Source organism: Mchenga conophoros, linkage group LG9 (assembly GCF_057382185.1).
Source record: "Mchenga conophoros isolate Kocher_MC1m ecotype Shallow Benthic linkage group LG9, M_conophoros_male_GT1.1, whole genome shotgun sequence".
In the NCBI taxonomy this organism is placed as follows: domain Eukaryota; kingdom Metazoa; phylum Chordata; class Actinopteri; order Cichliformes; family Cichlidae; genus Mchenga; species Mchenga conophoros.
In genome coordinates this window covers 21,772,847-21,784,137 of record NC_140534.1, presented here as the reverse complement: position 1 = coordinate 21,784,137, position 11,291 = coordinate 21,772,847, and the positions used below count along the sequence as shown (strand labels likewise).

Genomic DNA, 11,291 nt, shown 5'->3' with positions numbered 1-11,291 from the left:
AAAGCTGCATTTTGGATTTACTCTGGTTATTTTTGTCTAATTTTCTAATTTGTTTGATAACGTGAAATATTTAAATGTGAGAAATATGCAAAAAAAGTCAAATACTTTTTACAGGGCTGTAAAAAATGATTTGAGATGTTCTATATTCTATAGCAATTTATAATCCAGTCACACTATTAAGCATTAGTGAGGTGATGTCATTTAGAAATACACCTATGTTTACCCATCTGTTACTGTGACACCATGTACACCTATCACTGCAGTACATGGTGTTACCACCCGACTCAGAAGCTGCAACAAAAGTATGGAGACTGACACCAGAGTTTCAAAAAAAATAGGTTTGATTTTAAATAATTTTAAATTACATAGGTTTACATGGATTGACGCACAATAAAAAGTAGCATTCATCTAAAAAGCTCCAGCACATTTTCTTAACTGCAGCATTATATGTGACTCTGTTTTAGTTTTATGCACAAAAGCCTATTGCATATTCTGAAAAGACAAATAACTGAGTGGTTAAATGAACTGTGTAGAATAAATGGTTAATAAAAGCCAGAGATTTTTAGAGATAAAAACTGATCTAAAATCCTGGCTTCAGCCCAGCATGAGGACAGATGGGTTTATGCAGCCTGCTCTCTACATAAAGCAGAATCTTGTCATGGCTGAAGAAGTGCAGTGATTGCTTTTTATCATTTAGATTCAGTTTAGTTAACAGTCACTTAATCGAATTTTACTTCTCCTGATTTGCCCTCCATTGGGCTCAGCATCCCCTGGGGGTCTGCTGCTAGGCCCCGGCGTTTTTAAATAGAGCGCCGCTGCCCTCTGGTGGATTCAAGTGGTGCTGACCACACTGGGAGCACACTAGGTGCAGATGTTGATTTGGATCTTCCAGATGTTTGATTAAATTAGTCAGGGTTGTGACGTCTACAGCGTCTTAATATCTGCCACCACTGACTCCAGAATCCAAAAATGCACCCAGTAAAATAAATGCATTACCAACCAGATTATGAGTGATACAGGCAACGATTTAAGAATATATTACGTTTCTTCATAATTCAATTCAACAGAAATTGACCCAATCGCAGAAACTTTATTGATTATATACCAGCAGCATTTCATTGCCTCCAAAAACAAAACCCCCCGTGAATAATAATTTACAAGAATCTCTGTTTATTATCTGTGCCACGCAATAGACTTCCTGCCCCATCTGTCAAGAAGAAGCCATTGCTGTAACAGACAGCGCACATTGTGTTCTGGCAGTTAATGCATGGACGCAGAAAAATCTTTTCACACTTGCAGGAAACGCATGCGCATAGAGGAAACCAACTGGTTTGTGTCAAGCCGAGGCAGACGGACGTGATCGAGCCAAAAATCACCTGTATTCTGGCATTCATGGTGACACAGTGAGTACACATTTATATTTTTATAACAGAGAGGGCGTCTTAAAAACGACTGAAAGCACGACTGGTTGTGCAGTTTTTCTTCTTCTTCTTCTTTTCTTTTTTGGAAAATAAGGCGGGTAGTTACAGGGTCCAGTGAGGCTGAAGCATTCTTATCTGGATGTTCCTCCAGCAACCAGGAATATTAGAATTAATTTCTAGACAATTTGTGCACACTGTCATCCGTGCTAAAATAAAATCATCGATCATTAAACGAACCTAGATATTAGCAGATCTGCTGCTTCTTTTTGCCTCTAAAGGGAGAGAGAATAATGTGAGTGGACGCGAAATTATCAGTATTTCTGATCATAATGATTGCATTATGTTCCTATAAATGGCTGCTTGCTGTAGGGAGACTGTTTTCCTTGTATCGTGTATCCTCCCGAGGATGCGATTGCTGCGGTCCAGGAGTAACGCCTTGTCGCTATCATTACTGCTCATCCCTCACAGACGGAGAGGGGAGATGAGGGAGAGAGGAGGGGGGGGGACAGGGGGGCGGGGGTTGTTGCTCATCACATTGGGTTTTGTTACATTCAGCATAATCCAGCAAACCCTTGATTAAAAAAATCCACTGGCTTCTCGAGCTGTTTGCATTCATATATTTATATATTTCATGTCGATCGCTGTTGCATTGTGCAAAAGTTGATCGTGAAGTGTTCGCGCATTCCGCAAGACACGTTTATTCACCTCAGGTAGTTTCAATTTAGCAAGCACGGATTTCAGCACGAGATTTCCGTATCATTTAGGCTTGAGTCGCTTTTTTTCCTCCTCTCAATCCTCCTTAGAACTGCGCGCCGGCTGTCAGATCTCTAATCTCTTGCGATTTCTTGGACTGTGATGTTTTGCGTGTGATGCTTCCGCTTAATGCGGTAATGATCTTCCAGTGAAACCTCTCCTACCACCATCACCACCACCCTGCTTTCCGCGCAGCTCTCTCACTGTAGTCTTCTGCTTTCAGCCCATGGGCTCAGAGCGGGAGGAGATGCGTAAGACACAGGTGCAGGTTCATCAAGAAGCAGCTGCCAGTGTCCTCCAAGCGCGCACCAGAATGGGAAACACCCCCACCAACGCCTCAAATGCCTGCTGCTTCTGCTGGTGCTGCTGCTGTAGCTGTTCCTGGTAAGGAGAAACACTCCACTGAATCCCACACATCCACACACAGATTTATACACTGATGACTTAAGTCCTCTCATTAATTACATTTCCTTAAATTTCACGGGTTCATGAGTTTTGCATGAGTTGCTAGCTGTTGTTGTGTGGCCGAGATGAATCCTGAACTCACTCAAATTTGGTCCAGCAGGACTGATTGGTGTCAGCTGTAGCTAATTTCACAGCTAATAAGACTGTGGGACTTAAGCAAGCAGCGGGCATATGGCATGCGTGTGTACAAGGAGCAAGATGTCAAATGGTGTGGCTACGTACAATTCGGGAGGGAGGGTGTCGTTTGCAGCTGGTTGGGGGCTGCATGCAGTGAAAGAAGATAGTGAAGGGGAGGGTAGTTGCCTTCTTCAGCTAGTGTAGGGCTGGGCTTAGGAATGCAAGGTGCTGTTGTTGCTCCTGAGTGAGCTGCTGCTTTGAGTGCCATTGTCTCCACGCATTATTCTATGTCTCTGCCACAGCCCCACTCAAGTGGATCTTGTTTTTGAGTAATTTTAGTATCTCTGTTTTGCTTTCATGTCTCCCACTGATCACCAATTGTTATTTTTACTTCCAAAACACGTGTTTAAGGCACCAAAGTGGCCTTAAACTAAATCACTTTAGTTGCCACAGAAAGGAGTGCGCCACGCTCGAAAAACGCTGAACAACCCTGCCCAGTGAACTGCACTAAAGCGTAGCCAGAATGTACAGTGTTGTATTTTATCTACACCTAAGTAAAACTAAAGAAGAAAAAATACAATTAGAAAACTAAAACAGAATGCAAGCACAACTACACAACTATAGCAATGCATAATAGATAGCAATAAGACTAAAAGGACAGTTCTTTTAAAAGCAATGAAATATGCACAGGAAATGAAACCGGTCTTAAAAAGAAATAAAAATATGCAGCAGTTTCCTTGAATTTCCTGTTCAAGTTAAAAACAAGAATATGACAAACAAAATAAAGCACTCATGCTCTATAATAAGATGGCGAGTATGACAAAATGTGTTACATATAGCCTGTCAAGAGGCATGAGAGAAGGGAGAGGTTCAGCTGATAAGCACCTGATGGGAAAAAAAACACCCAAACCTTAAAGTGTTCTGGTTTTGTGACTTCACAATGCCAATGTTTACGGTTTTTGGCAATGCTATCACATAGATTTCACAGACTATAATAGCATTTTTGTCATTTATGATCGATTAAACAGAAAAATCTACCGATGTAACACTGAGTTTATTGATTGCTGAGTAAGTGGCCCATGAAAACAACCAGTCATTACAATTATCCAGTGTTTTCACAACTCATTTCCCAACAGAGCTGCAGGATTCTCGAAATGCGATTCAGGATCCCTAGAGCTCTGCAACCAATAAGATTGTTGTATTACTAAAATGGGTATATCTACAGATAGGGACAGTACTGTGCAAAGTCTTGAGCCAGCCCTCATGGCTGTATAGCTTCCTCGGAAAATGGGAATTGGGTGCATGTGTTACTGAAATATGTGCAAACATACATGGAAACACAGTATATAAGACAAAAACTGAGTTTGTACAATTTTGATGAGCTTGACAGTTATTATTTGGTATGAACACCTTTATTCTTCAACACAGCCTGAACTATTTAGACAAGCTTCCTTGTAATTTCTTTAAGTAGTCTTCAGAATAGTTCTCCAGGCTTCTTGAAGGCCATTCAAACCCCACCCTGCTTCAGTAATGTTATGGTCCAGGCTACTGGGAGGCCAATCCATGACTCACAGACAACCACTTTGTGTTTTTTGTTTTGTCCAGGTATGCTTTTACTGCATTAGGAGTGTGTTTGTGATCATTTTAATACTGAAAAATCAAGCCATTGCCATTCAAATGTGATTCAGATGGTGGATCAAATCTGATGGTAATGTTTGGTGTTCATATTTCCATCAGCCTCGATGCCAACACCTGATGTTCTAAAAGAGGACTTTTTGTGCAGTAGCATGAGCTTAATGTTTTTAACTCTGAAGCTATGGAAACTCCCATATGATTTTGAGCCATCACATCACATGTCTGGAGTATTTTGCTTGAAAAGTTTTAGAATGGAAATAGTGCTGAGCATAAGAGTACAAATGGTAGTGAAGGTGTATATTCAGTTTGTTATTAGGACTATTTTGTCCTCTGTAAGTGGTCCCTGCTCCCAAAAAAGCTTCCACAAACAGCAAATCATGAAGAAAGTGGTCATTACAAGTTCCCAGAGCAAAAGTTTACACCGCCAACTGTCTTGGTTTGTCCAAACAATGATTTTTAATTTGCAGAGACATAAACCAGAAAACGTTAAATCAAATAAAAATCTAATAGTTTCCGTCTGGAATAAAATGAGACGTATGTTGTAGTAACAGCTCAACAACAGATGCACCTCCCTTTTGACTCCAACCTCTCATTCATTTACCAGCACCATCCACACAGCAACCCAGAAAAACATAAACTCAGTGGCCCCGTGACCGGCGCCAGCTCTCGTCGGATGGAGGCCTCAGGGGGGGTTAAACCTGTTTTGGAATTATCAGCTATTTGCTTTTGCTTCCTCTGAGGACAGCCGACCTGTTGTATGCAGAACGTGGTCGCGATAATTCACTCCGCTGGGGATGAGTAATACGTTTTTTATTCTACATCTGTATGACTTTAATTTAATTGTTGCACAGCTTCAAACACCACATTCCCAGGTGGGATGGCTCACAATGGACTCTCACCTGAACCAATTAGCCGACAGCCAGCTGCTACTTCAGGCAGAGAGAAGGTTTTAATTCCACACAGGTGAGACTCACAGGATGAGCTGGACAGTTGACACACTATACTTTTTACAGAAACGTTCCCAGTGGATCAGCCTGAACGTGCTGTAAATGTTCTCTCATTTCAAATGAAGAAGAAACTATAGAATGCATAGTGCTCCTGCTACACTACACTGTAGGAAATCAGTGTTTGCAATAGACTTTTTGACTGAGGATTGCATGAAATTTAAAGTATTTCTGGGTTTTGATATTATCTCAGTCTAGTGTCTACATATAGGGTATGTAGACACCAGCCCATTTTTAATGTGTACCATTTGGGATTGGCTTCTTAGTTTTATTTAAGGGAAGTCATGAGGCTAGACTGTATAATATTAAACCAATGGTTCCTGAGGTTTTTGATTGTTTGCTGCTGGAGAAATTTTAAAGTCCATATAATGCATTTGGGGTATGTCACTTTCCCTATGAATGTAAAGAGTTAGCAGAGTTATAATGTAATATCGAAAGGAGTTATACAAAGAAAAACACTGCTCTTGAGCGCACACCATAAAAACGTGGCCATCACAACCATCACATTGCTTTTGGCCTGTGCATTTTGAGGCCTTAAGGTTAGTGTATTGGTCACCACCATGGTGGCTTTTTGGGAGCCAGAAGTAACTGTATCTGGACAAGAGGGTGGAGTGTTAAGTGATCAGCTAGTTCTAGCAAGCCTGGTTACAAGGCTCTAGCTATATGTGAAAAAGAAGATTTTCACAGGACTACATAGAGTCCTGTTGCTCCTGTGCTTGTGATCGTTGTCCTGTTGGATGAACCAAACGTGGGCCAAGCTTTAGCTGCTCAACAGATGGCCTCACATTTGACTCTAGAATACTTTTGGTATGCAGGGGAGATTGCGGTCAAACCAATGACTGCATAGTGCATAGAGTTGTGTGAAAAGTTTGGATCTACTAATAAGCGGTTTGAATGTCACAGATCCATTGCATACATTGTTTAACTGTCTTCATGATGTGAGAACCTGGCTATCTCAAAACTCTTTAACCTTGAATGACAGTAAAACTGAAGTTATTGTCTTTGACAGCCATATTCCATTGAACCAACTAACTGTTACCCTTTGACCCACTTCCTAGCTACTTCTCCCACGTTGTAAGACTCCCTATTGCCATTCGCTCTTCTGAGACTGTTCAGTCTTTTAAATCTCATTTAAAGACCCATCTTTTTACTCTGGCTTTGATGTAAGATAGTTTGATTATCATTTGGTTGGTTTCTATGTTTGTCTCGTCTTGCGTTGTATTTGTCTTATTTTTATTTCCTAATTTGTGAAGCATTTTGATCAAAACTGTTGTTTTTAAATGTGCTATATAAATACATTTTGATTTGATTTGAAGCCCAAAGTAAAAGGAAAAAAATACTACAGTTTAACTCAGCAAAGCTGAAGCACAAACATCTTGGATGGCTACACCTCACAGACATGACATTAGTGACATTAGTCATCATGACATTAGTCAGATAATCTATTTTCCACAAAAGTACAACCGCGGTGCAGTGCATTGACTTTTGGACAGCTGTGAATCTGCACAGCTAGGCTGCTAATGCCAGTATCCTGAACAATGAGTTTTACATATTAAAAAATACCATATTATAAACGTGCTCTAAATTTGGGCATTTTAACACGGAAGTCTGTGGGTGTTGACTCTATTATGGAGCCAGCCTCAAGTGGCCACTAGAGGAAATGCAGTTTTCGGCTCCAGAGGTTGCTACTTGCATCATCATGTAACATATTTACATAATGTCTGCTTTGAGGCTAGCTGGTACACCTGCAAACAAATTATGAGCAGTCGGCCCTTATTTCTAAATTGTTTAGCCACAAGCAAAATGTTAAAAATGTTCTCTTATTGGCTGTAAGGACAAATACAGTCGTGATGCACGTCACAGCGACTGAGGAACAAATGCATTACTTTTAATCCTGATGGTAATGTCAGCACACTGCATGGCTAATGTAGCTACGGATCCCATTAGTTCTGATCGTAGGCCCAGTGTGACACAAACTCAAACAACAGCAGGTGTTTTCATGTCTCCTTAAGGGCCTCCACATGTATTTTGCCATGCATTGAATTATAACATGTATTTATTCTGTCTGATAACAAATGGTCACATTAGAAGATTTTCCAATTTTGAATGTCTAGCTCAAGCTGCAGGGTGAAAAACTGAAAACCGGGTGACAAACTGCTTTAAAAACATTCATGATCAAAACGTCAAAGCTCTCCGTGTTATTTGTCTTTCAGTTTGACTGTTAGAAACGAAGACGAAACAATACAAAGGTCCACGTTTGAGAGCAGGACGGACAAAACCACTAATTGCGAAGAAAGGTGAGTTCAGCGATACAGAATCTGTGACATTGCTGTGGAAATTCGGTGACATGCCAACGCATCCATTATTCTTTTATTTTCCAGCCCAAAGCCTACTCTGGAAGACACTCGCTCCTGGGCGATGTCATTTGAAAGGGTGATGAAAAGTGCAGCCGGGCGAAGCTGCTTCAGGCAGTTCCTGAGAACAGAGTTCAGCGAGGAGAACATGATGTTCTGGCTCGCCTGCGAGGAGCTCAAAAAGGAGACGAACAAGACTGTGGTGGAGGAGAAAGTCCGCCAGATCTATGAGGACTTCATCTCCATCCTTTCCCCTAAAGAGGTGAGTAAATAATACTTAGAATGATCATATCTAAGTTTATCAACAGAACAGGTGTAATATTGCAGATTGCTTTTGCTGCATTGCAGGCAGCTTTTATGTTCCTTTTTTTTAGCTCTAAGATCGACTTCACCAAAAGTCTCACAGTGGCTGTTTTAGGGTGTAGAGTGTATATAGAGTCAGGGTGTCAAAGTATAACAGCACTGACAACAAGTGGAGTATTATAAATATCATGTTAATGACAGGCTGCAAGAACAGTATTGTTAATAACCCACCAACAGCAAGTGTAGCTACCAGTAACATAAACCAGCCAACAGTCATAAAAAAGGAAAAAAGACTAGCTAGAGACCACTAAACAACATATAAAAGGCATGTGAACTGACAGGTTGAAGTCGCCTTACTAATTTATGGATTATGTCAAAAGAAGGCATGTAAGTAGATATTTTTGAGTCAAAAGTGGTTAAAGCAGTAATTTTACATTTTCAAGCTGGTAGCAGGAAGCCTCGTTGATATATACTCACTGGCTACTCCATTAGTTACATGTTGCTAGTACCAGGCTGGACCCCTTATGCCTTCAGAACTGCCTTCATTCATCATAGCACAGACTCAACAAGGTGCTGGAATCATTCCTCTGAGATTTTTTACATAATGACACAACAGCATCAAACAGTTGCTGTATTGTATTGAGATCTGGTCACCTTGGAATCTATTGCCATGTTCAAAAGACCAGTTTCTAATTTGAACACTGTGGTCATGAAGAGATGGGCGTGGTCAGCATCAATACCCAGGTAGGCTGTGGTGTTTACACGACACTCAGTTGGTATTAAGAGACTGAAAGTGTGCCATGAAAATATCCCACACATTATTAAACCAGAAGCCTGAACTGCTGATAGAAGGCAACAGGAATCTAAATCTTCTTTTGTCCAGTCTTGGTGAGCCTGTGTGAACTGTAGTATCAGTTTCCTGTTCTTAACGGACATCAGATCACTCGGAGTGGTCTTCAGCTGGTGTAGGCCATCTGCTTCAAGATTCAGCATGTTGTTTATTCACTCTTCTGTATATCTTTCTTATAACAAGCAGTTATTTGAGCTTCTGTCGCCTTCTTGCCAGCTTAAAGCAGACTGACCGTTCTCTGAGCTCTGGCATCAACAAGGCTTTTTCACCCAGAGAACTGAGGCTCACAGGATATTTCCTCTTTTTCTCTTTTCCACTCTGCTTAAACTCTAGAGATGGTTGCGTGGAGAAATCTCAGTAGATTGGGGCGATCGTGGCTCAAGAGTTGGGAGTTCGCCTTGTAATCGGAAGGTTGCCGGTTCAAGCCCCGGCTCGGACAGTCTCGGTCGTTGTGTCCTTGGGCAAGACACTTCACCCGTTGCCTACTGGTGGTGGTCAGAGGGCCCGGTGGCGCCAGTGTTCGGCAGCCTCGCCTCTGTCAGTGTTCCCCAGGGTGGCTGTGGCTACAATGTAGCTTGCCATCACCAGTGTGTGAATGGGTGGATGACTGGATATGTAAAGCGCTTTGGGGTCCTTAGGGACTAGTAAAGCACTATATAAATACAGGCCATTTACCATTTTTAGATCTGCAGTTAAAATATTTAGACCAGTCCAACTGGAACATTCACTTAAATCACATTGTGTTCTGATGCTCAGTTTGAACTTCAGCAGGTCATCTCGACCACGTCGACATGCCTAAATGTATTGAGTTGGTGCCGTGTGATTGGCTAATAAGGCATTTGCAGTAACGAGCAGTTAAACAAGCATCTGAAAGTGTCACGCAGAGTATAAAATCCTCGTGTGGAAGTTGTTTTGTCCTTTTATATGTGCATTTTTTTAAATCCATCATCCGTGCTATTGAACATTCTTCTGTCTCCTCGTCCTCTCCAGGTCAGTCTGGATTCACGCGTCCGAGAAGTGATAAACCGCAATATGCTTGAGCCGACCTCGCACACGTTCGACGATGCTCAGCAGCAGATCTACACGCTGATGCAGAGAGACTCGTACCCCCGCTTTATAAACTCATCTGCGTACGCAGATCTGCTGAAGAGCCTGGAGGAGTCTCAGTCTCCCTCTGAGCCATAGACTCTCCACTGCCACACAATGCTTTCTAGCGCATGCGTCCCACCCGAAGGAGTTTCGTGTTCATGTTGGAGTCCTGCTATTTAAAGAAAGACAGACGTGAAAATGAACACTACTTATCCAGCTGTAACTGCTGTTTATTTACCCACGATTAGCTTACCAAAACCTTTGGAGCAAACAAGAACAAATGCTCGGTTCAGCATCAGTTACTTGTCTAAAACATATCTATATTTTTATATACTCCCTAACGCTTGACATTGCACTTTTCTACCTTGTTTAATGAGGGAACGCATGTATCTGTGAGCACTGCATTTGTATTTAGGTATATTGTGAGCCTTAATGCATATCCAGTTCTTGTAGAAAGTAGTAGTTTTTATTTAACGGTAAAATTAAGAAGAAGGAAAGTGCCTTGGAATAAGATCTTCTACACTAGCACCTTTGGTCTAAAACGAATGGTGCGACAATGACTTCACACGTTGGTGCTTTTAGCTCTTCTCAAAGATCAAAGTTTTTACAACTTGATGAGCTGATACCCAGAAATAGATCTTGTCTTTGTGTTTCAATACTGTGATACTAGTCTATATTTAATTTAAGCAAAACAGGGAAAAACAAACTGAATACATGACCATGACCACTGATATATTTGTGTATTTAAAAATTTGTGTGAAATAACTATATGAATTCTCACATAAATAAAGCACAATCATACGTTGCGTTTCCTGTCATGTGTCATGAACATTCACAGTAGAGTCTATGCTTTCACCTCATTATGTATCGCACATGTAGTACTGTAGTTTTTGCAGTGTGTTAAGAACAGTTTTCAGAAACGACTTATTGGCTGTCCTACTTAATCAGGTAAGAAGGCTGATGAAATCCCAGGTGCTAATATTGTATCTACAATTATGTAAACCCAAATGCAGGAGGAGAGGAATGAAAGAAAGCAGAAGAGAAACTACATGTGTTTAAATGCGAGGGGGGCAGGTGGAAAAGTGAAGGGGGGTGATTTTAAATGCCTGGGATCAACCATCCAAAGCAATAAACAGTGCACGAGAGAAGTGAAAGAGAGTAAAGTCTGGGTGGAACGGGTGGAGACCAGAGTCAGGGGTGATTTGTAAAAGATGGCTAGAGATAAGAGTCAAAGGGAAGGTTTATAATATGCTAGTGCTATGATGGTTTGGAGATTGTGGCTCTGATAAAAAGACGAGAG

The 11,291-nt window shown here is 41.2% G+C and overlaps 1 protein-coding gene across 1 annotated transcript; it reads left to right on the top strand.

Annotated features, from left to right (window-relative positions):
* Positions 1-1,261: 1,261 nt before the first annotated feature.
* Positions 1,262-10,797, top strand: LOC146567231 (regulator of G protein signaling 20-like). Its single transcript, XM_085286927.1, has 5 exons — positions 1,262-1,403; positions 2,398-2,558; positions 7,609-7,692; positions 7,777-8,011; positions 9,893-10,797. Exons 2-5 carry the CDS (start codon positions 2,401-2,403, stop codon positions 10,085-10,087), a joined length of 672 nt encoding a protein of 223 aa, XP_085143053.1. The 5' UTR covers positions 1,262-1,403; positions 2,398-2,400; the 3' UTR covers positions 10,088-10,797.
* The last annotated feature ends 494 nt before the right edge of the window (positions 10,798-11,291 follow it).

Bases quoted from the DNA above. Each gene is read 5' to 3' on its own strand.
- LOC146567231 (XM_085286927.1), top strand. From the start codon at position 2,401: ATGGGCTCAGAGCGGGAGGAGATGCGTAAGACACAGGTGCAGGTTCAT. The intron at 2,559-7,608 runs GTAAGGAGAAAC...TTTGTCTTTCAG, and splicing joins TGCTGCTGTAGCTGTTCCTG to TTTGACTGTTAGAAACGAAG. The intron at 8,012-9,892 runs GTGAGTAAATAA...CGTCCTCTCCAG, and splicing joins CCATCCTTTCCCCTAAAGAG to GTCAGTCTGGATTCACGCGT.